Raw genomic sequence first — 26697 nt, 5'->3', positions numbered from 1 at the left:
CCGAGGCGGGATTCGAACCCGCAACCTTTGGGTTGCCAGGCAGGCACTTTATCCACCTGGCTAGCCCGGTTGGCATGTAGACCTGTTAGTTTAACTTGTGTTCCGGGGAAAATAATGGAATCACTGGTTAAAGAAGCATTGCAGGATCATCTAGACAAGACTGCAGTAATAGTAAAGACACAGCTTGGGTTTATTAAAGGGAGGTCTTGTTTGACCAATTTAATTGGATACTGTGATGTGGTCACAAAGGAATTGAATGCCAGAAAAATAATTTTTATATCATATACTTGGATTTGAGGAAAGCTGTTGATACTGTAGCACATGGAAGGCTGCTGTGCAAATTGGAGAGGTATGGCATTAAGGATAAGTTGCTACAATGGATAAAGGGATGGTTGAGTGGGAGACAACAGAGAGTAGTAATCAATGGACACTGCTCTTCATGGACAAATGTTATTAGTGGAGTTCCCCAGGGTTCTGTGTTGGGCCCATTGTTGTTTTGTATATTTATCAATGTTATTGATGAAGATATATCATGTTTAATGTCCAAGTTTGCAGATGATGCAAAGGTTGGCAAGGTTGTTAACATCAGTAAAAACAGTATGCTACTCGAACTGGATCTAGATAAGTTGAGCAAATGGGCTGAGAAGTGGTAACTGAAGTTTAACATTGAGAAATGCAAAGTACTGCATATGGGTAGCAATAACTTAAGAGAAACATACCAACTGTGTGGTGCTACACTCAGGGAAGTGGAAAATGAAAAAGACCTAGGGGTAATTGTGTAGTCAAATATGAAGTTCGATGAGCAGTGCAGATGGGCTGCCAGGGCAGGTCATGGAGTCTTGTCAATGATATATAGGAATTTTGATATGGTAGCGATGGGAGGTGATTATCCCATTATACGAGGCAATGGTCAGACCACAACTACAGTACTGTGTACAGGTCTGGGGGCCTCATTTTAGGAAGGATGTAGAGTTGCTAAAACGAGTACAAAGAAGGGCAACAAGATTGGTGAGGGGAACAAAGGGGTGCTCTTACCAAGAAAGTCTTAAGTTCTGCAAATTGCAGCACCTGGAGAGTAGGCACCTGTGAGGTGATCTGATTGAGGTATATACGGCCTTAAATGGGTTGAGCAAGCTGAATGCTGATGGGATTCTTCCTCTTGCTCAGATTAAGAACCTGAGGGAACACAGTTTCAAATTGGGGAAAGACAGTTGTAGAATAGATGTATGGAAATTGGCCTTTAGCCAGCAAGTAGTTGATTGGTGGAACAGAATTCCGTTTTTTGTTGTGGAAGTTGATTGCCTAAATAAATTTAAGGCTGAGCTGGACAGGCATTTGGAACGAATGTAGGGGTGAAATGGGTTTTTTTTTTTTTTTTTTTGGCTGATGCTGCATAAGCTTGCTTTCTTGCATCATATGCTTCTACTAATGCTAATGCTAATGATGGTTATTAATTCTGTTTCTTATTGCTAATATGGTGTTTTGGATTAGCTGTTTGGGGTATTTTCTGGCTATAAACGTTTTTGTTAAATATTGTAATTCTGCCGCTGTATCTTCTTGTGAGTTGTTATATTTGATAGCATTATGAATCTGGTCGTATAATACAGATTGCTTTGTACTATAAGGGTGATGAGAATAAAAGTGTAGAAATTTTCCAGTGTGTGTTTTTTCTTTATATATTCTTGTTCTAAGTCTATTTTCAGATTTATATATGGTTAAATTTAGAAAGTTTATGCTATGATTTTCTTCTAATTCTAATGTATATTTTAATCTATTGCATATAGAATTAAATTTAATTAGCAGATTATTGATAATGGCCTTATTGCCATTATCAATATCAGTACAATATGCCGCTGTATCTTCGCTGTATTCATACAACATGCAGATGACATATGAGCAATATGTCATCTGCATATTGTATGAATAACTTAATCCAAGATTAAGTTATTAAGTATTTGATTTTAATAGCTGCTAAATAAATTTCAGAGAGTGGGGCTGAAATATCCAATCCCACTGGGAGTCTGCAAACTTGTTCGTAAATTTCATTCTCAAACCGAAAATGTCCTGCTCTGATTAGAATGGTAGTTAATTCCAGAATACTACTGATATTCAGGGTAGTACAGTCTTAGAGTGTAGGGTCTGCTGTTAATAATTTGAGTAGTTTCTGTAGTGTGTAGTCGACGTTTACATTGGTGTATAGTGATATGATGTCGTAAGATGTGAGCAAATTGTTATCTGATATATGAACAATGTGAATTTGTTCAAAAACTTGATCAGTGTTGTACACCCTAAATTCCAAAATTTTCATTAATGGCGAGATTATTTTAATAAAAAATGATAAATAATCATTAGTTTAAAACTAAAATTTAAAACTTATACACCCATTACTAATATGCAAGAAGTATGCTGTGAAATCCAGCAATTTAGCATAAATACATCCACTACGTTATCAAAAGCACAGACAATGAGATCTCAAAGGATTTCGATATTGATAATGTAAGCATGTGAAGAATCTGCTATGGCAGACATCAGATAGACTACTAATAAAAAAATTTTAAAACCCTCCCTGAAGTGGAACTATGACTTTTCAATTCATTATCAAGGTATATAGAATAAGAACATAAATCATTTGATATAAAGTTCAAACCATTAACAAAAATGCAAAATCACTTGACAGGAGAAAGGAATGGTTGAACAGCACGAGACTGAGAATGATTATTAATAGCCAGTGCTCTTCGTGGACTAATATTATCAGTTGAGTCCTTCAGGGTTCAGTGTTAGGCCCCTTTTACTGTTTTCAATATTTAATAACAATACTGATGAAGGCATGTATATCATGTTTAATATCTCAGTTTTCTGATGATGCAATGGCTGAGAGGGTGGTTAATAATGGTAATCAGGGTATGGTACTCCAACATCACCTGGATAAATTAGAAAGATGGGTTGAAAAGTGTCAACTGAGGTTTAACATTGACACTAATTGTAGCAGCAATCCTAGAATAAAGGCGCCTCCGTAGCCAGGTGGGAAGGAGCAGCAGTGCGTAGCACACGCTTCTTGATTAGACCGGGGTTTGAGCCCGTCACCACCAAATACGGAGAATGCGGAAAGGTCAGAGAATGACCATCGCATATCCCGGAGCAATATGGCCTTAGTTGCTAATGCTCCTAAAAACCAAATAACAAACAAAACAAAAAAAAAAAACAATCCTAGAATAACACATCAATTAGGTGGTATCACATGCAACGTAGTGAAGAATGAAAAAGATCTAGGGGTAACTGTAAAGTCTGACGTGAAGTTCTCTAAACAGTGCAGATAGGTTCCAAGAAAAGGTCAATGGGTTCTATCAGTGAGATATAGAAATTTTGCTAGCAGGGACAGGAGTTGGTTATCCCTCCTGTCAGACCATTTCATGAGTACCACATATGTCTGGAAGCCTCATTTTAAGGAGGATATGGATCTATTGAAATGGGTGCAGACAAAAAGCAACATGATTAGTCAGGGACACAAAAGAAGTCTTTCTTCTTAAGAATGGCTTCTGCAAATTGTAGCACCTGAAAACTAGGAGAACTAACTGAAGTGTTTAAGGCTTCAAAATGGATTGAATAAACTAAATGTTTACCCACTCTCTCAGACAAGACATGTAAGAGGATATAAATTTAAACTGAAAGAGGATGATTGCTGGATAGATGTCTGAAAATTTCCATTTAGCCAGAGAGTAGCTGAATGTTGGATCAAATTTCTACCTGGTGTTGGAGAAGTGGGTAGTTTGAATAAATTTAAGAAAGGATTAGTTAAATTGTTACAGATGTATAGATCAGGTGGTATTTTTTTGTTTGGCTGATTTACATAAACTTGCTTCCTTGCATAATTTTCCACTACTAATAAGACATGATATCACCAGTGGATCACACTGACAGTATTTATACTGATGGTCACTGATCAGCAGCAGTTTTTGAATAGTGTAAAAGTTAGTGATTGATGAATTCCTCCATTACTTTGGAAAGAGTAAAAGTGCAATGGTACAATAATTGGACGATTTTTTTTTAGAAACTGGCTGCATACTGGAAAAATTCCAAGCGAAAGAACACTGGTGAAAAAAAAGTGGATAAAGGTCACACAAAACAGGAGCAAGTTCTGGAGTATAGGTTCAATTTCTTTTTTTGTTCCTTATTTTTGTTAACTGTACATTTACATGAAGATAATGTTAACCATTTATTATACTGCATTTCTCCTGTTTTTGCTGTCTATAAGCTATAGTTACTATCGTTGATGTACACAATAAACTGAAGTTATCACATACTGAAAAACTACGGTTAACTTCAAGTTTCACTAGGTGCATTATATATAAAAAGTTTATGATATGGTTTGTTATTTTATATTAGAAAAGAAACATGGCATACAAAAAAAAAGATCCATTCTACTCACTATTTAGCACAATCAATGAGCTGATATTCATTTGATCTTTCAAATGCAGCTTGAACTCCTTTATCTTTCCACAGTATTTCTGTATGCTCATAGAATTCCTATTAAAGAAATCAACTATTCATGAATATCAAGAGTAATTTTAAAATTTTTATCCATGAAATGTAAAACTTAATAAATGCAATTTATGGGTTTTCTTTGATTTAAATAAATGAATAAATGAAAATGAATTTAATTTTATTAATTAAGATATATTTCAAAGAGACACCAAAAGTACAGACTATGTACAGTTTCATAAAATTTCATAAAAAACTTTCATAAAACATCACAGTTCTGGTTTATGCTACAAAACTTCAAATACACAATTAAACTTTGGCTACCTGGCCTCCGTAGCCGACTGGTCAGGAGCAGGAGTGCAGTAGCACACGCTCTTTGAGTAGACCGGGGTTCAAGCCCCTGATTGCTGAATACAGTCGATCTGCCAACAGATTGACTGGACCACCGTGGCAGATTATGGTCCATTTCCCTCAGCATGAATTGTTGAGGAGGCTTCCATCCTGCAGTGGGTTGATAATGGCTGCACTTTACCTTTTACCTGTAGCCAGCCTTGAATCTCAGAGATAAATCTGAGAGATCACTCCCTTTTCCAGATTGATCTTAGAGATAAATCTGGAAAAGGCAGTGCATATATCATGCAGAAATAAAAAGCACAAAAAAGTTCCAAAGAATGGCACCAGAGTATACTTGGCACTGCATGCAGTCAGCATGCATATAAAATCTCATGACAACTACAGTCTGTCCTCGTATAGCACAATAGTTGTGTTCCTAGAAACCCTCGTGCAATGCAAAATCGTGCAATATAAACAACAGGCCCTATGGGAAAAGTGGGGTTAGGTGCCAACCACCCAAGATTGAACACACATTTGGAACCAAAAAATTACCAAACACAATAAATAATCGGGTAATTTTAATCGTTATAAAATACTTACGTATTTTATAACGATTAAAATACGTAATAAAAAATATAATATATATTTTTTTATTATATTTCTATTTTTTACGAATAAAATACGTATTTTATTCGTAAAAAATTTATTATATTAAATAAAATAGTCGTAATAAAATACTTACGTATTTTATAATACATAAGTATAAATTATAATACGTAAGTCATAATAAAATGCTTACGTATTTTATTACGTAATAAAATATTGCTAATGCTTTTGCTTCTATCGTAAGCAAACTTGTTTTTTGTTTGATTTTCTATCCAAACAGATGACAGCCATTCCATCTCATCCAATTCTTTGTGTCTTAATCTAATGGATTTTAATTACACTTTGAGTTGTTCCTGCTATGAAAGTTGTTTTTATTTTCTTCGCATTCTTTGTAATTCTCGGTGTTGCCTCATTTAGGTCTGTAGCACGTGCAATATCACACGGTCTTTCATTTCGCTCAAAGCGTTTCACAATTTCATATTTTTTTTCTCTATCGACAGAGGCGGACTGGCCATAAGCCTTACCGGGGAAACCCCGGTGGGCCGGAGGCCGGTGTGATTTTGGCCATAAACTGTAGGTATGAGGCTACTATAAATTTTCCCGGGTAAGAATTTTTGACCCAGTCCGCCTCTGTTTATCGATATTGCGTTTTTTTTTCTCTCTCTGAATCTGCAGTGTCTTCACCAGGACGCTTCCTTTTCACACCTTTTAAGTATTTTACTAATTTTTAGGGAATAAAGCGTAATTACAAAACGAGGAGGCACAGTTAATACACATAAACAAAGCTGTGTGCGTATAGCAACTGAATAAACAACACCGTAAAGGCCAAGATACACTATTAACACCCCACATTTTACTAAAGCACATTTCTGGGGGTTACTACCATAAAACAATAAAAACAATTTCCAGTTGCGTTTCTGCTAGTGGAATCTGTTATAAACGGGTAGTAAACTCGATCTAATTGCATTTGCGATTATACCGAATAGCTGGAATTGTGTTGGTTTTTACGTTATTATGGTGAAATGTGTTTCCCCTTCACTGATATAAAACACATAAATACATTTTCAGAATCTTCTTCATTCCTATCGTGTTGCGTTCGGTTGGGGTGATTCCGCGTTCGACTGCCATTTCTTGTAAACACAAAGGCGAATCGTGCATAAGCGAATTCGGTTCGTATTATATAAGATAACATTCCCCTATTTATAAATCGTGTATGATCGAATTCGTGTAATGTAAACACGTGTTATACGAGGACCGACTGTATTGACATGTACATCATAGATACAACAAGAGCAGATATGACCATAGCAGCACGTAAAAATCGATATGGTACTGCAAAAAAAAATAGCAGCACGTAAAAATCGATATGGTACTGCAAAAAAAAAGAGATTATTCTCTGTTGATAAAGCCCTTTAACCAAAATTATTTGGTTTTTAGGAGCATTAGCAACTAAGGCCATATTGCTCCGGGGATATGCGGTGGTCATTCCCTGACCTTTCCGCATCCTCCGTATTTGGTGGTCACAGGCTCGAACCCCAGTCTAATCAAGAAGCATGTGCTAACGCACTGCTGCTCCTGCCCACCTGACTACGGAGTCGCCGACTTAGCTGCACTTCAGGAGTAGCGCCATTTAAAAAACTTAAGAAAAGAATGCCTTTCCTAAAATGGATTGCACAAAACGAAGAAGAAATTTGAATAAATAGATAATTTGTCAATAACTCCTGGCAGAAAACATATCCTAACTGTGAAATCTGTTACTGATGAAATCACTGTTGCTGTGGCTGAAGATGCCACACAAAATGTACACTTATTGTGTAGTGTCAGAGTGGCATTGCAATGACTAAATAGTCTATGGACAGCAACCTGAAAGGTGCTTAAATTCTCCTACAATGCCTTCCCTTATAAGATCCACATGCTTCACCAACATTTGATTCCCAACAACTCACTGATGTCACTTTTCCATTTCAGGCTAGGATGGAGGCAGATGACACAACCTTAGAACATCTTATGGACTGATGAGGCTCATTTCTGGCCCTTCAAAATGACATTGAGAGAGAGATGTTTGTACACAACTGCTGTGAGTGCATTTGATGATGACCACATCACATTTCCTGGCATTTTGCCAATTCTTGGCCACTGCCACCTCTTACTCTGTACTTTAGTGCTTGTGACTTCTGATTATGAGGATATCTCAAGCACAGGGTTTATCAACACAATATTCAGTCTCTGTATGACCTGAAAGAAAGCATAACAAGGCATGATGCTAACATCCCTGTCAAATGTATTCCAGCCCATTTATAATACAAATGGCTAATAAACACACTGGGAAATTTAATCTTCACAATCATACTATACTATAACTTTAACAAATACACTGTACCATGTGAAGCTGAATACACAAAATCTACCCTGGTATCACATTTTGGAACTTTTTTTTTTTTGTGCCTGTTGTTTCCATATGATCTAGACACCATATTGTATTATATTTTAGGGGTGAATCTTGTACCAACGTGCAGGATCCAAAAAATTCTAGTCTGGTCTGCCTATCTCACGATTGAAGCACTTGTACAAAATACAGATGCAAATTTCTCACTATACTACACATGTAGTATGGTGAAAAATAAGACTTAAATTAGTCTCACTATTGCTGCAGTTGCTAATGTAAGCAATGATGGACATGGCATTTAGTATGGCTGGTTCTGATTGTAACTGCCTCCTTGAATGAGGCAAACCATAATCACCTCTCCCTGCTATGGAATTCCCACAGATTTGACAGTTATAAATGTAAATCAGTTAGGATACTGATGCTGAAACTGACAATAGCACTCAATTTCTGCAGCTGTAGCATTTCTCTAGCAAACATTATTCACAGAGTGCCTATCACTAAATTTGGCTGATATGAGCATTTTGTACTCCACCTCGTCTGCAATGATTCAATGTCTCACTATTTGAATCTTTTATGACATTTTCATAATGTAATCTCCACGTTAATGAGACTAATGTCACAATAATATATTGTTTTAAAAACACTGTCTAAAAGAAAAAACAAAAATCAGCATATTATCTTTGCAAAAAATGAATTGTTTATGCATGCATCTCTGGTAACAGAAATGATGTCACAAAAGTTTACGATCGTTGAAACAATTAATAATGCTGCTTTAAATCCAAAAATGCCTTTTAGACGTTTTTTGTTTATATTTTGTTTGCATTTAGGAAACATTCTTATGAAAGACTGACCTCTATTTTCGAATCATCTGAATAGCTATTAAAATGATTTATTGGTTGTTTTCAGAGTGCTTTGGGACACACTACTTTTGTCATAGTGTGGTAGTTAATATAGTACTAGTTGTGATTTTTATTGCATGTTATGTCTGTACAATTGGAGACAAATTTGCATGTCATGCAAGATCAAAAACATGGAATAAACTTGGGGGGGGGGAAGAGATTACTCTCTTGCAAGCAGCTAATTACTACCCTGATTGAGAGGTGTTTAAGAATTTCTTCAATCACTGATAGGATTCAAAACCAGACCTTCCAAACAAGCAACAAATGGTGAACCCAATATATTGCTATAAAAGTGAAGCTCCTAAGTGCAACTTCATATTATTAATAACACAGTATCAATACAGTGAAACTTCTCCTAACGGACACCTCTCTTTAACGGACATCTCTCTACAACGGACATTTTCAAATTCCCCAACTCTTCTCTATCGGTTTTAACGTGTTTTCAGCTTCTGTCTAGCGGGCATTCTCTGTAACGGATGCGGACAGGCAATCTGCACTGTTTCGTTTAGATCAGCACATAATTTGATCTCCCAATAACGGACAGCAGGCGAGCTCACGGACCTTTTTCTAGGAACGTTTCTTCCACGTATTGCCTCAATCGTGTGTTTATTTTCTATTTCCGATTCTCTGAATTTTATCAAGGTTTACGTCGCGGTTCTAAACCCTTTTTCAAGAATTTTAAGGCACGTGTAAAACTTCTGATGAATTCGGTGTGTGCAAGGGGGGGGGGGGAAATTTTGTCGGCCTTTCGTCTTTTGAGTTTCAGTTTTGTTCAGTGTCGTGTGAAGTGCACAATGTCTTCTCATAAACATTTAACTTTAAAACATAAAGTCGAACTCATTAATGCGTATGATCGGCAAAAAAATAGTGTTCGCAATCTCGCTGCAAAATTCAAAATCGGGAAGGCGCAGGTAAGCGACATCCTAAAGGGAAAAAAAAATGAACTGCTCAAATAATTTTGGCAACACGTAAATGATCAGGTTCAAAAATCATTTCCGAAAACTGTTGGGAACTTCAAATTTGTCGTGCACGTGCTAAAAAAATTCCCATTAATGGGCGTATTATTAGGGAAAAGGCTTTGGAGGTTGCGAAATCTATGGGAGTAAATGAGTTCAAAGCTTCTGTGGGATGGCTAGACAAGTTCTAAACTCGGCATAAAATTTCTTGGAAAACTGTAAGTGGTGAAGGTGGATCTGTTGATACTGGGGTTGTAACAGAGTGGACCGTCAAATTGGAAGATTTATGTCGTGATTTTGAAGCTAAGGATATTTACAACTGTGACGAAACAGGGTTGTTTTTTAAAGCTCTTCCTGAAAAAACAATGAGTCTAAAAAACGAAAAGTGCCAGTGCGGAAAAATTTCTAAGGAACGCTTGGCTGTTCTATTGTGTACAAATATGCTGGGAGACTTTGAACAACCTCTTGTTATAGGAAAACCACAAAATCCTCGTTGTTTCAAGGGCATAAAGTTGAATCTTTTGAATGTTGACTGGAAGTCTAATAAAAAAGCGTGGATGACACGAGATATCATGAGCGAATGGATAAGTCACTTTAACCAAAACATGATTCGTCAAAACATAAAAATTATTCTTTTCATGGATAATGCTGCATCTCACCCGCACATTGAATTGTCCAACATTCAAATCGTTTTTCTGCCACCAAACACATCTGCAGAGTGTCAGCCCTTGGATCAAGGGATAATAAAAAATTTTAAACTTCACTACAGAAAACGTGTTTTAAGACATCTCATTGCAAACATGAACGATGTAACATGTGCGAGTGACCTTGCAAAGAAACTCAGCAGCCTAGATGCGATTCAATGGATTTCCTCTTCAGTAAATGCAATTAGAAAACAAACTGTCATGAACTGTTTTGTAAAGTCCGGCTTCTCCAACGCAAAAATTGAAGTTGTGAACAGCAATGTGGAGCACCAAGAAGAACAAGAACTTCAACATCTATTGATAATGTACGATACTTCCGCTACAAGTGACCCTGGCTACAAAGATATAGACTCGAACCTCACTACAGAAGATGGTGCTTTAGATATCAACGACATTATCATCGATATTTTTAAAGAAGTTCCTCATGAGGATGAAGAAATGGAAGGAGGTCATTCTGTCGAAGAACATATTAATGATGAACCACCGATGAAAATAGAAGAAGCGTTCATACGAATCAATCGTTTAGAAATGTTTTTCGCCGCTGAAGAAGATACTGAAGGACTTTCGATGGTTTCTTCACTCCAAACAAATGTTGAAAACAAAATTATCAGCCGGAAGAAGGTGCAGAAGAAAATAAGTGATTACTGTATGTATTTTTCTTAAGATAAAGTCATAATATGCATAGCACAATTGTATGTATATTATTTACAAAAATATTGTGCAAAATCTCTATATAATTTAATTTAATTTTACATTAAACGTTTAATAATTTTTCTTTCTTTCTTTTTTTTTTCTCCCTCAGACTTCTTGTTAGAGGACACTTCTGTCTAACGGACAGATTTTCGTTCCCCATGGCTGTCCGTTAAAGGGAAGTTTCACTGTATTATCAATTTGTAACTTTATGAGAAATCTAGTAATAATTAATGTCACAGGAAGAGTGAGTGAAAAGCTTGACTACAACGAGATTAAATTAGCATTAGCATTAGTAGAGGCATTTGATGCAAGAAAGCAAGCTTATGCAGCATCAGCCAAAAAAAAAAAAAAAAACCACTTCCACTTCACCCCTCTGTTTGTTCAAAATACCTGTCCAGCTGAGCCTTAAACTTATTTAGGCTATCAACCTCCACCACAAGGGATGGAAGTCTGTTCCACCAACCAACCACCCGCTGGCTAAAGGCAAATTTCCGCACGTCTATCCTACATCTGTCTTTCCTCAATTTGAATTTATGCCCTCTCAGGTGATTTTTCTGAGCTAGAGGAAGAATCCCATCAGCATTGAGCATGCTTAAACCATTCAAGGCTTTATACACCTCTATCAGATCACCTCGCTGGTGCCTAGTCTCCAGACACTGTAATTTACAAAACTTAAGCCTTTCTTCGTAAGAGCACCCCTTTGTTCCATTCACTAATCTTGTTGCCCTTCTCTGTACTCGTTCCAGCAGCTCTACATCCTTCTTGAAATGAGGCCTCCAGACCTGTATACAGTACTCTAGGTGTGGCCTGACCATCGCCTTATACAATGGAATAATCACCTCCTTATCCCTGCTGGAAAAATTCCTGTATATCATTGACAATACTCCATGAGCTACTCTTGCAGCCCATCTGCACTGCTCAGAGAACTTCATATCTGCCTGCACAACCACCCCCAAGTCCATTTCATTCTCTACCACTGTCAGTGTAGTACCACAGAGTTGATACGTTGCTCTGGGGTTGCTTTTCCCATGTGTAGTACTTTACATTTGTCAATGTTAAACTTCATTTGCCACCTCTCAGCCCATCTGCTCAACCTTTCCAGATCCTGTTGCAGCAGCATAGTGTCAGTAGTGTCCTTGACAACCCTGCCAACCTTAGTATCGTCTGCAAACTTGGACATTAAGCCTGATATACCATCATCAATATCATTTATAAATACAGAAAACAATAATGGACCCAACACTGAGCCCTGAGGGACTCCACTAATAACATCAGTCCACGATGAGCAGTGTCCATTGATTACCACTCTCTGCCTTCTCCCCCTCAACCACCCCTTTATCCATAGCAGCAATTAGTAGTAGTAGTAGTAGTAGTAGTGGCACTTGATGCAAGAAAGCAAGTGTAGGAGCTTATGCAGCATCAGCCAAAAAAAAAAAAAAATCACACCATACCCTCCAAATGCCTGTCCAGTTCCTCCTTAAATTTATTTAACCTATCAACTTCCACAACGACAGATGGAAGTTTGTTCCAGCAATTAACCACCCGCTGGCTAAAGGCAAATTTCCGCACATCTATTCTACATCTATCCTTTCTTAATTTGAACTTATGTCCCCGTAGGTTCGTATTCTGAACAAGTGGGAGGATCCCATCAGAATTCAGCGTGCTCAACCCATTCAAGGCCTTATAGACCTCAATCAGATCACCGCGCAGGTGCCTAGTCTCCAGCCACTGCAATTTGCAGAACTTAAGCCTCTCTTGGTAAGAGGATCCCTTCATTCCCCTCACCAATCGTGTTGCTCTTCTCTGTACACGCTCAAGCAAATCTACATCCTTCCTAAAATGAGGCCTCCAGACCTGTACGCAGTACTCAAGGCGTGGCCTGACCATTGCCTTATACAGAGGGACAATCACCTCCTTTTCCCTGCTAGCAAAATTCCTATATATCATTGACAAAACCCCATGACCTGCCCTAGCAGCCTGTCTACATTGCTCAGAAAACTTCATATCTGACTGCACAATTACTCCCAGGTCTTTTTCATTTTCTACCACCTTAAGTGTAGTACCACACAGTTGGTACGTTTCTCTGGGGTTACTTCTACCCATATGCAGTACTTTGCATTTGTCAAGGTTAAACTTCAGTTGCCACTTCTTAGCCCATCTGCCCAAATTATCTAGATCCTGTTGTAGTAGCACACTGCCATTACTGTCATTAACAACCCTGCCAACCTTCATGTCATCTGCAAACTGATATACCTTCATCAATATCATTGATAAATATACAAAACAACAGTGGACCCAACACCGAACCCTGTGGGACTCCACTAATAACATTAGTCCAAGAAGAGCAGCACCCATTGATTACCACCCTCTGTCTTCTCCCACTTAACCATCCTTTTATCCATTGTAGCAACTTACCCTTAATACCATTCTGCTCCAATTTGTACAGTAGTCTTCCATGCGCAACAGTGTCAAAAGCTTTCCTGAAATCCAAGTATATGATATCAAAATTATTTTTTGCATCCAGTTCCTTTGTGACCACATCATAATAACCAATCAAATTTGTCAGACAAGACTTTCCCTTAACAAACCCATGCTGTGTCTGAATTATTGCTGCAGTCTTGTCTAGATGATCCTGCAATGCATCTTTAACCAGTGACTCCATTATTTTACCCGGAACAGAAGTTAAACTAACTGGTCTGTAATTACTCGTGTCACCCTTCGAACCTCCTTTGTGAATTGGGGATACATTTGCACATCTCCAGTCCGTGGGAACCTCCCCTGAATCCAAGGATGCTCTCATAATTATGGCTAAGGGTTTGCTTAGTTGCTTTGCCACCTCCTTTAATATAACTGGATAGATCCCATCCACCCCAGGTGCCTTTCTTATGTTTAACTTCAACAATTTCTCCTCCACTTTGCTCTCAGTTATTACAAAATCATTAAGCACACTGCTACAATTTGATAACCTTCTTCCATTTTCAAACTGTAATAATTCCTCACGTGTGAATGTAGATGCAAAATACTCATTCAGTTTGTTTGCTATCTGAGCAGGATCATCAACAGTCGAACCATCGATGTCAAGTGGACCAATCATATTCATCCCCTTCCTTTTAGAGTTTATATAAGTAAAGAAATCCTTGCTGTTTTTCTTAGCATCTTTTGCCAAAGATTTCTCGTAATCCGCCTTTGCCTGCCGAACCTCCTTTGTGACCTGATTACAGACTAGCTTATATCTGCTACAGGCTTCTGCGTCGCCTGATAATTTATATGCATCCCATGCATTTTTCTTCTCTGACACGAGTCTCATTAGTTCATTTGATAACCATTTAGGCCTAAACCTTGAACAATATTTCTTCATCGGTATGAAAAGTCTAGTAGCTTCCACGATTAATTCCTTGAATGCTTCCCACTTAGAATTTACTGTTTGTAACATCGTCAGTTGATCCCACTGTACAGAATTTAAAAACTGTCTGAGACCACTGTACTCCCCTTTACGGAAGCAAAAACCCTTTCCTTTACCCCTGACGGGGTAAATTCTCCCCTGAATTTGCCTCCAATGTCACACTGCTCCAATTTGTGTAGCAGTCTTCCATGTGCAACAGTATCAAAAGCCTTTCTAAGATCCAAGTATATAATATCAAAGTTATTCCCTGCATCCAGTTCTTTTGTGACTGCATCATAGTATCCAATCAAGTTGGTCAGGCAAGACTTCCCCTTAACAAAACCATGCTGTGTCTGAGCTATAACTGAAGTCTTGTCTAAATGATCCTGCAGTGCTTCTTTAACCAGTGCCTCCATTAATTTTCCTGGAACAGAAGTTAAGCTCACAGGTCTATAATTACTTGTGTCAGCCTTTGATCCTCCTTTGTGAATTGGGGTCACATTTGCACATTTCCAGTCTATGGGTACCTCCCCTGAGTCCAAGGAAGCTCTCATAATTATGGCTAAGGGTTTGCTTACTCCCTTTGCTGCCTCCTTTAATATAACTGGATAGATCCCATCCATCCCGGGTGCCTTTCTTGTGTTTATCTTCAACAGTTTCTCCTCCACTTTACTCCCAGTTATTTCAAGATTCTGTAGCTTACTGCTAGAGTTGAATACACCTCTGGCATTTCCCTCGCTGAATAACTCCTCATGTGAATGTCGATGCAAAATATTCATTTAGTTTGTTAGCTACCTGAGCAGGATCATCAACACTTGACCCATCAATATCAAGTGGACCAATCTGATTCATCCCCTTCCTTCTAGAGTTTACATAAGTAAAGAACTCTTTGCTGTTTTTCTTTGCATCCCTTGCCAAGGATTTCTCGTAATCTGCCTTCGCCTGTCTAACCTCCTTGGTAACTTGGTTGCATATCAACTTGTATCTATCATAGGCTTCTGTGTCATGTGTTAATTTGTATGTATCCCATGCATTTTTCTTCTCTGCCATATGCCTCATTAGTTCATCTGACATCCATTTTGGCCTAAACCTTGAACAATATTTCTTAGTTGGTATGTAAAGCCTAGTAGCTTCCAAGATAAGTTCTTTGAATGCTTCCCATTTTGAATTTGCTTGGTAACATCATCAGTTGGTCCCACTGTATAGAATTTAAATACTGTCTCAGTCCATCGTAGTCACCTTTACGGAAGCAATAACCCTTCCCTTTACCCCTAATGGTAGTTACCTCTTTGAGTAAATCCCACTTCAGCACACTGTGATCACTGCCACCTAGTGGTTCATTTATCTGCAGATTCTTAATGCATGAAGAATCATTGCTGATAATCAAATCAAGAGTATTACTCCCTCTAGTTGCCTCCCGAACATGCTGATGTAGAAAACAATCATCCAATAAATCCACAAAAGCCCTGCTAGTGTGTGAGTAACCAGCCCCCAAATTCCAGTCAATATCTGGGAAATTAAAATCTCCCATTATAAGACACTCTGATTTACTGGCCCACTCTATTTTCCCTGTACAGTTCCTTATTATACTCATCAGAGTCATTAGGCCTATAGCACACTCCTACTCTCAATTTTGATCTCCCAATGTTTATGTCACACCAAACTGACTCCACACTGCACTGTCCAGCGATGTCGACTGGCTTCACTTCCTTGGTTTTTATGTGTTTCTTAACTAATAGCATAACCCCTCCCCCCTTCCTATCCTGTCTATCCTTTCTGTAGACGTTGTACTCCCCAAATTGCAGTTCTGCATCCCTTATATCTGTGTGACACCACGTCTCTGATATCCCAACAATATCTGCCTTCGATGTTTTGAGCAATACCTCAAATTCATCAAATTTATTCACTAAACTCCTAGCATTGGTGTACACGCAAGTATACCTGCACCTGTTTCTATTCTTAGTTACCCTAACACAACCCATGTGTTTACTTGTACCGCAATGGCTCCCAGCAGTCTGTGAAATACCATGCATCTTGTTTTTCAGGCTTCTGCTCATTCTAATAGAAGCAGTGCAAGAATCTCTTTCACCTCTGCCAGTGGCTACTGTCAATCTATTGGTCTTTGTCTCCCCCCAAGCTAGCAGTTTTCTGACCCACCTAACACTGCCTCGAGAGCATCAGCAAATATTCTTGCACCCTTTCTATTTAAGTGTATAATGATAAATGATACCCATAACAATAATGCCATTAAAGCAAAATATTTCTAAAACAAAAAAAGATTTGTATACTTACACTGGGATAGTCAAAGTCAGGTGAACTTGCCACATCCTGAATATAGTCAACACGCCATTGGTTATCTGGATTTTCAAGAGCTACAGGAGGTGCTAATGTGCTCATTGCTCCAGTTATTGTCTATAACATTAATACTTGATTATTACCAGATATTATTTTTTAACAAAAGAAAACTAAAATATATGAAGTATATAAATTTACATAGTATTGTAACATCGGGATATTTTTTACAGAAAGTATCATTGAAAATATATTTTATTTATAAGAAATATCACACATTTAAAAATAGTAGACACGCCTTACTGTCACTTTTCACATATTAATATATCAATTTTAATGCTGAAACTTTTTATTCCTGCATTAATATGCAGGGATAAAACGAATTAAAATCATTTAGATTGATTTTAATAAAAATTAAAATCAATCTGCTTACATTCATGTAAGCAGATGAATTGAAATAATCAAAAAATAAGGCCTGTTTGATTACTACCCACAATGTTTTTTGTTTGTTACTTTGATTTGAGAGTTTGTTAAAAATTTACTTTAAAATGAAGGTGAAAAAATAACTATAGGTACCAAAATTTGTATCACATTATGTGATTCCCTCTCCCCCACACCTTTCTGGGGGGAATGCCATACACCTTGCATGCCTTGTGAATGAGGGTGCATACGATTCATGAAAAAATGTGGAATATGAACTTCCATATTTTTCTTCAAGCAAATGCTCCCATAACCAAATTTACAATTTGGGCCACAAAGTGCCATTCATATTTTTATGAAAAAAAAAAAAAAAATCTTTCATTGTGAACCAATGGAAATTTAGGCATAGGTGGACTTTTAAAATAATTAGTTGTACTAAATTTTTCACAAAAAATATATTCTTGAAATGAAACTTGCAAAGCACTAACAATAATTCACTGTGATGGGATTTTACTGTATCTGATGATCAATTAAATGATCAATTCTCATAGACTCATTGTTCATTCTTGTTCTATCATCATTTAAATGAAAAAAGTGGCACTTACCAAAATTGCATCTCTAATGTTTTTCTTGATATCTTCAATTTTCTGTTTCCTTTCCCTAGAACAAAATTATCAAGCTTTAAAGAAAATTTAAGTTACCTAATGACAAATTCAGATATAGGTATGAAACAATTTATTTGGCACCATAAAAGCAGCTACTTTTGAAAATAATTAATTTCTGCATCTCCAGAAAATTATAAACTAAAATCTGCTCCCATTAGCAATTCTTTTAATTGCCATTACAAATGCTGGCCTGGATGAACCCAACTGAGTAAAAGGAATAGTTCAAGCAAGCAAAGTGTAGGCTTAAAAACAACCACATGAAGAACAAAAAATCTCAGTCAGCTGCAGTCAGCAAAATTTTTCAATGATGGGTAAGCTACTGTTCAGACTGTAGTTGTTCCGTGTGGTTTTCTTTTGAAAAATTGGCAAAATGCATATGAATATAGCTAACTATACCGTAGGTATAAATACTTAATAAAGCCTGCTGTGAATATTATATGACTGATTAATTTGCCATCCACCAACCTGTGTAGTATCCATGACTCTATACTTATCTCTTATTGTTCTTTAATAATTGTGATTAACAATGAAGACAGTCATTACTTTTTTATTCTGGCTTGTATTTCTAGACTACCAGCTCTACTGACAATGTGAAAAATCAGGGATAGCCACAAAGGGTTAGAGGAGGTTGCCATCCCCACATTTATTTTCTTTGGGTTGCACTACTTGCATTGCATTATAAATAAAGCATTGCATAGCCACTAAATACAAGGACAAAATTTACTTAATGGCTAACTGACCAACCAGACAACAACTGCAGTAAACGTTTCTAAAGATGTTTATATAGATGTATTCATTGCTTTTGCATTTTTTTAAACTGCATCCTGTATAGCTGTTTAATATTTTGATAAGTAAAGCAGACAAGCATGTATGTACTAAAGGTTTCTGAACATGGCTACAGAGAAACTTTCCTACATGCCACTTCCCCATGATGGCATGAGCATAGCTGGCCAACGGTACAGTATGGGGTACATGTATTCATCTGAAAACTCTTGTCTCATATCTCAAGCTTGCCAGCTACTTGTATAAACTTAACAAAACTAATTAAACATTTTTTTTTTATTGCTCCAAAACAGCCTAAGTCTTACAGAGGAGAAACACTATATTATAATACATATACAATAAATATCAATAAAAAAATTGAGTATAACACAACATATATTAACAAAGATGTTTGCATTTAAATTGAAAGCACAAAGATTATAAAATAAATGATTTTCTAATATTACATTTTTCACTTTATCTAAATATTTCATATTAACACTTAATTAACTTTCATTAAATTTATTAATTTTTTTAAATTTATAAATTTGTTATTTTTATTTTATTATTAATTTTTTTTTAGTAAACCACTCCATTCTGATTATATAGATCAGTGGTCTCCAAAGTGGAGTGCGCGCACACCTAGGGGTGCACGAGATAATCTGCAATAAATCAATATTTATTAATTATGAAAACTTTAGTTTTTTTGAAACGTAATCAAAAATAAAAATTATAAATAAATGTTTTTTTTAATACTTCAATATATGGCTTTGCATGTTCAAGTACATGTATTTTGTACTTGAACGTCAATTTAATTTTATTTTGTTTTGTAATTTTTTATTTGTAATCTTTTAAAATTATATGCGATTTTATAAATGTCATTTTAGATATAATGCCTTACATGTAAATGTAACTTGTATATTTAATTTTTTTTATTCTGGGATGCAAGCTAGTCCTTTTAAGTAAAATAAGAAACCAAAAACGTTTGGAGATCACTGACATAGATAATGAATGTATAGACACATTTTATTAAATACATAAATGCTGAAGTCATAGTCATATCTACAGGCAAAGATCTGAATTGAAAATTTATTTCTTTTCCTTTTGTTAAGAGATACCTTTTAATTTCATTTTTAATATTAATATGCTTGGTTAAAATATCAATATTAGATTCATTTAATAATCTAGCAGTCCTATTGAAAAAATCAAACTTTAAGTGATTAGTTTTGAATGGCCTTGTACAAATAAATCATGCCTTCTCAATATTCTTTGTGGGCATACAAAATTTATCAGGGGCATCCAACTTACCATTATTTAAACACATAAAGCACTTGCAGTCAGCAACAGCCCTTCTTTGATAAAGTGGTAACATATCGAAATAAGTACACCATTCTTTATATGATTTTGCTTTAATTTCTAATCTTGATTTGTACACTAAAAATGTAATCATGATCTCTGAATACCTTCCAGCTGTCTGATAAGTATTAAAGTATGGGGGTTCCAAATCTGTGGTGCATATTCAAGAGGCGCCTCCGTAGCCAGGTGGGAAGGAGCAGCAGTGCGTAGCACACCCTTCTTGATTAGACCGGGGTTCGAGCCCGTCACCACCAAATACGGAACATGCGGAAAGGTCAGGGAATGACCACCGCACCGGAGCAATATGGCCTTAGTTGCTAATGCTCCTAAAAAACCAAATAACAACAACAACAACAGCATATTCAAGAACTGGGTTAATAATCATCACACATGCAATTTTCATTAGATCTATGTTGGTGAAATCAGAAAAATTATCTTTTTAATAATCCAAGGAACTTAGAAGCTTTTGCAGTAAACCATCTCAGTTAAAAAGCATAAGAAAAATGAACTTCGTTCACTTACTAGATTTATTAAATTAATATATATTTTACAATTATCATTTTAATAAATATAAATGTCCTATATAATTTAAGGAGGAACTGGACAGGCATATGGAGGGAATGGCATGATTTTTTTTTTTTTTTTTTTTTTGGCTGATGCTGCATAAGCTCACACACTTGCTTTCTTGCATCACATGCCACTACTATTACTACTACTACTACTACTACTAATGTTCTCATATTACAGTAACACATACCAGGATGAAAAACCAAGACCCTAACCAACTGAGAAGGAAGTTATATGGTTTAATGATTCCAAAGGAATTCCCAAACTACAGAATCATATCTCTACTTTTGTTTAATTCCTTCTATTACTGCCATTTTCTAAATGTTTTATTCCCTTAAAATCACACAAAGGCAGTTCTGCAGTTTACTTCTATGAAATGTATGTAGAACTGCCTCAAAATGTATGTTAATGGAGTTTCTCTGGGAAAATTCATCACTAATTTTATTGGTTGCCCCAAAGGACTGGAGCAAGTGGAAAGGAAGCATTGAGAACAAAATTTTTAAATCAACTTGATGATTGTTAATTGTATCAACATGTTAAGGTTAAGTACTGAAGGGCAAGAATATTCTAGGCCTGATCTTCATTCACACACCAAATGTATGTTTGTTTGTTTGGGGATTTTTTAGGTACATCAGCATCTATGGCCACAGTGCACCACAAACCAGATGACTTCATAGGGTTGACAGCACAGGAACCATTAGCAGGGAGTGATCAAGTTCTAAACTGGATGATGAGGACAGAGGTAGCAGTTGTTAAGGGGGGAAAATGGTATAGGATTTTAATTTCAGGAAAGGAGACTATGACAGCTTAAGGTGTTACATGGTTTCTAACAACTGGAGAGACAGCACAGAGAGCACAAACAGATTAGAATTAGAAAAATTATACCTTTAAAGCTATAATTACAGAATGCATGCACACAAAGAGGATGCCAAGGTAGATAATTAAGCAAGCCAGTTTAGCAAACTGAAAAAGATAGCATGGATTCAAAGTTACTGAAGCCTATAACAACTACAATTTGATCTATAATACTACCCCTAAAAGGTTAGGATGGCAAAGGAAGATAATGAGGAACTGCTGGTAAAGAGAGCAAAGAATGGGAACAAGGAGTTTTTCGTGTATGTGAATACAATGAAGAGAAGAACAGATCTGACCCTTGTGTAATATGTACAGGAAAGTCTTGGATGAGTGGGCTGATTATCATGGATGAATTGAACAGGTACTTTTCATCAATATTTACAGAAGAAAGATCCTTCATGGTGAGGATAAACTGTGCAAGGTGAGTAGGCTCCTGGAGTTGATGGCATATACCTGGTAATTTTGAAGTAGCAGCAAGAGAGTGCAGTTAATTATGAGGCCATTACTAGGCACAGGAGAGATTTCCTTGGATTGGAGAAGAGCCAATTTATTGCCAATACATAAAGGCAGTTCTCAGAGTGAAGCAGGTAATTACTGACCAGTCAGTCTGACTTCAGTGGTAGAGAAAATCATGATAACAATGATGAAGAGTGCAATACAGGTTCATTTAGAAATAGAATTCTGAAGAAAACATGGTTTTGTAAAGGAAAAATCATGTTTAATCAGCCTGGCTAGTTATATTGACAGAATCACTAATGAGCTAGATTTGGGAAATATTTGTGACATTTTACTTGGATTTCAGGAATGCATTTGATTCAATCCCACATGAGAGGTTACTGTATAAGCTAGAACATGGGAATCAGAGAAAAAATCCTTAGATGAACTGCAGGATGGCTGCAAGGCAGGAGGTAGAAGGTTATGATTAATGGTTACTCTTCAAGTTGGGCTAATGTAAGAAGTCAGGTTCCCCAAGTACTGGTACAGAGACCACTGACGTTTTTCATTTTCTTAAATGACATTAGAGTAAGGACAGAAGGTGTGCCGTCAATATTTGCAGATTATGTCAAGATCGATAGAGTAGTTTTAATGATCAGTGCCAAGCAGAGCTCCTTCAGGGTGACTTAGAGAGACTTCAAGGATGGTCAGAAAAGTGGCAGCTATGTTTTAATGCAGAAAAATGCATGGGCTTACATTTGGGGAATAGCAACCCAAAAATAACTTATATACTTGAGGGGTTAAACTATAAACAGCAGAGGAAGAGAGGGATTTTTTGGAGTTATGATATAGTTGGATATGAAATTCTCCAAACATTGTAGACAGGCAGCAGGGAAGGTCATAATCCCACTGTATAAGGCAATTGTAATACCACACTTGGAATACTGTATTCAAGTATGGAGATTGCACCTAAAAAAGGCATTAATCTTCTTGAAAGTGTCTAAACATGAGTAATGCACAGGGGGCTCACATCTGGTGAGTATGGGTTTGGCACACCCAGCGTCTTGAGCTGGATATCATCATTCTTCTCTTTCTTGGTGATTCCTTTCTACTTTTGATTCTTGTTCTCTCTCTCTTATACACACACACACAGTTTTTTTTTTTTTTTTTTGGTAGTTGTTGGCGCATCGGCTTCTGTGGCCATAATGCACCTCCCAAGGCTTTTTGCAGTACTTTGATCCAAGCCCGAGGCGGGATTCGAACCTGCGACCTTTGGGTTGCTAGGTAGGCACTTTACCCACCCGGCTAGCCCGGTCGGCCACACACAGTAACTCAGAAATTTTTTTTTGCTGGTGCAGCATAAGCCTCAGGCTTCCTTGCACCGTATGCTAATAATAATAATAATGAAGGGCATCCTCATATGGATGCCCTTCATATGGAAAGACATTGAATATGTGGGCTACAGACTTGGTAATTGAAGTGTATAAGAGGTGTATTGAGGTATATAAGACTCTGACAGGAGTAAGTAAAATGAATGAGGGTGAAATTTTCCTATTATAATGATTGCAGAACTAGGGACTATAAATTCAAATTATGGGAGAAGAGATTTAGACTGAACTGCAGAATGTTCTCTTTTGACCAGAAAGTTGTTGATTCCTGGAAAGTTGCCTTGATCAGTTGTTGATGACTTAGGGAGATTCAAAGGTCAGCTGTACAGGTACCACTATGAGGAGGGAATCAAAAAGGGCAGTTTGTTTTATTTTATTATTTATTTATTTATTATTATTTTATATATATATATATATATATATTTATTTTTATTATTTTTTTTTTTACTGGAGCAGAAAAATCTCCAGCCCAGGCTTCCTTGCATTAAACAGCTAATAATAATACCAATTATCTAAAAAAATTGTACTTTATTGTTATATAAAACAGATTATGTTAAAAAAAAGCACTATAAGCACTGTTTATATCTGATGCACAGAGAGCAAAAAAAGTTAATTGCAAATAGCAAAACTATTTGAAGAGCAATCCAACAGTAGTCTATATACTGGGATGCTATTTGCAAATATGTTTGTGCATGCAAAACTCAGTATAATTACATAGCTGTAATCAAATAGATGTTCAGGGTATACTGGTTTCTTGATGGGATCCAGCAGCTGTCAGAACTAGATATATTATAAGACCTATATTCCTAATAATAAGATGGCCAGTATGCTTGATAAAAAGCAAAATTCCATTGTCACAAGATTGTCCTATAGTAAAAAGTACACTATAACAAACATTAATATAACCACTCTGTAATAAATAATGTTAAATACAGAGCTAAGGGTAGGGATATTTTTGGTGCATTGACTATACTGATTATAGTGTATCAGTTCATATTGATTAGTGTGTATTGTGTGTCTGTTCATGTGCCAATTTGTATGTTGTGCATGCACACTAACTCAAGAGTCATAAAAAGAAAGTCACTGACAGGATCTGAACCCAGATCTCTCCATTACTTAATATACTAAAAAACTGTCAAGTTAGCAAATGAGAAAAATGTAAAAACTAAGAATAGTGAGATTGTGTTAGCGAGTATCCATAACCTATTTGTATTATTAACAAATTCAGCCAGCCAAAACCAGAATTTTTGCCTATCAAAATTAGTTTTACTGAATTAAAGATAAGCATACAAATTAAATATCAACAACTATACTGAAAGACAAAAAGAGACACTGTTCTGCATAGTAAAAACAAATTTATTGAAATAAAGGTTAACTCCTCTGGTGAGCTTACAAACTTAAAATAATTTCAAAGTAAATTAAAACATAAAATAAAATACCAATAAAATGAATTTTATGGGTAAACTGGTCACACAGTGTGGTTTAGTCTTTAGTACCTTCTTCTGAACAAATGTCCAAAAAAACTTACATTTCTGCTGCTATGTGCTTCCTAAACATGTGGGTTCCACATCCATCCATTTAGAGTAAAAATAAAAAATGGACTTCATTATTAATGGTAAGAGACTACAATCACAGAAAACATTCCTTCCACTTAAAAATTACCTGCCTCATCAAACTGCACAGACAGTTAAGCTAAGGGTTAGTATACAGGACTCCATCAAATGCTTTGCAAACTTGATTTTTTGCTTAGCATTCATTGTCAGGAATCAACTGTCAATCTAAGTTTGAAGCTTAATTTCATTCATACAGCATCTGAATACATTCTATAACTTCTATGACAACCACAAATTAAAAATAAAGATGTAATATCTGATACAGGCATTGAAGGGGAACTAGTGCACACATGAATAAATCTGAAGAATAGAATACTTCACTGCATGAGTAGAAAAATTGAAAATAAAATTTAATGAAATAATAAACAGGTAATTTCTTTGACAGCTTTCTTGACAGGAAATATAGCTTTTTTTCCCCTTTAGTACCTGAGAAGAGAAGAAGAAGAAGAAGAAGAAGAAGACAAATAAGGAGGAAGAAAGTAATGTATGGCAACTGTAATAACTGCAATATAACTCTAAATTTCATTTATTTACCTGTCTCTAAATTTCCAAATCAATGCTACACTGTAAGTTCATTAGAGCAGTCATCTTATTTATTTAATTAAATTTTATTGTTGAGTTTTCTACTCGTGAACTGTTTCTATTCTTTAGAAATTAAAACTTTAGGTCAAATTTCTAACGTAAACAAGTACAGTCGCCATTAGATTAGACTATATTTGGTTAGGAAAATTTGCAAACGAAAACATGAAAAGAGGAATTTCTTATAATGTTTACATTTTGTCATCATTATGTAGCTAGTCAATTAACTAACCTAATCTGGTAAGTAAAGAAAATTAACTAAAGCATTAAAGGAGAATAAGATAGTCTTTATTTCTAATCTGCAACTGTCATAGTAGTTAACAGAAGTACTCAGATGCTGTGCAAATTAAATATTCATAATGACTGATTGACTGACAACTGCTTCATATATAATGGTGACAGACAATTAGGTAAGCCATCAAGGTGACTGAATACTAGGTGATTCCTATCATGAGTGTGTAGAAGAAAATGAGCTGAATCGAAAAATGATATCCATTTTTGTCCATCATGTAGGATTTTAGTAATGGCAATAATGCACTCATCAAAGTCCTTATACATTATAATGTGATATTAATGTAATATATTTTTATGTATTTTATACTTTTTTTCTTGATTTACTGTGATGTTTTTTTTTAGTCCATTTCAGACTTTCATTAATATGAGGCAACAAAGGATGCACAACTAATAATGACATATAGTGCTGTATGTGTATAGCAACTAGTGTAACAAAAAAAAAAAAAAAAAAAAAAAAAAGGCAGAGCTTGAACATCACAGACTTTCACGGGAAAGTGTACGATACCTGCTTTGGAATAAAACTCAGAAACCAAGACAAGTCATGGATCCCCCCCCCCTCACATGGAGGGTCACTGTTGTGTTGAATACATGAGTAAACTGAATCAAGGAAAGAAAAATGCTATGCATTTTAGATTTGAATGGTCTGGTGTGAACCTAAGAGTTATGGTGATTGTTATTTCGGTTGTTCAGCGCCTCCGTAGCCAGGTGGGCAGGAGTAGCAGTGCGCTTCTTGATTAGACCCGGGTTCGAGCCCGTGACCACCAAATACGGAGGATGCGGAAAGGTCAGGGAATTACCACCGCATATCCCCGGAGCAATATGGACTTAGTTGCTAATGCTCCGAAAAAAAAAAACATGCGATTTCAGTTGTTCAACAATCAGCTTCTCAATGTACAACAAGGCCTACAGCATGAAATGAATGTGTCAATTCATTTCCAATCAGAATATTTGTGAATTTGTGAGTGATATCTGTGAATATTCAGTGATATAAAAGAAAAATATCACCCACTAAATCTGATTATGGTAATGCAAA

At 36.2% G+C, this 26697-nt stretch overlaps 1 protein-coding gene across 1 annotated transcript in view; it reads right to left on the bottom strand.

The window, feature by feature from the left end:
• Window positions 1–26697, bottom strand: part of LOC150078802 (guanine nucleotide-binding protein G(s) subunit alpha) — a 244592-nt gene that overhangs the window by 101893 nt on the left and 116002 nt on the right. The window contains exons 3-5 of the mRNA XM_090384099.1: window positions 17756–17810; window positions 16731–16850; window positions 4427–4524 (exon numbers count right to left, since the gene is read on the bottom strand). Of these exons, the coding sequence (XP_090240225.1) occupies window positions 4427–4524; window positions 16731–16850; window positions 17756–17810 (273 nt within the window). The remainder of the gene's footprint in view (window positions 1–4426; window positions 4525–16730; window positions 16851–17755; window positions 17811–26697) is intronic.

Source organism: Mastigoproctus giganteus, chromosome 10 (genome assembly GCF_048544385.1).
Source record: "Mastigoproctus giganteus isolate SK-2022 chromosome 10, ASM4854438v1, whole genome shotgun sequence".
NCBI lineage: Eukaryota > Metazoa > Arthropoda > Arachnida > Uropygi > Thelyphonidae > Mastigoproctus > Mastigoproctus giganteus.
This window is presented reverse-complemented; position numbering and strand designations above follow the sequence as displayed.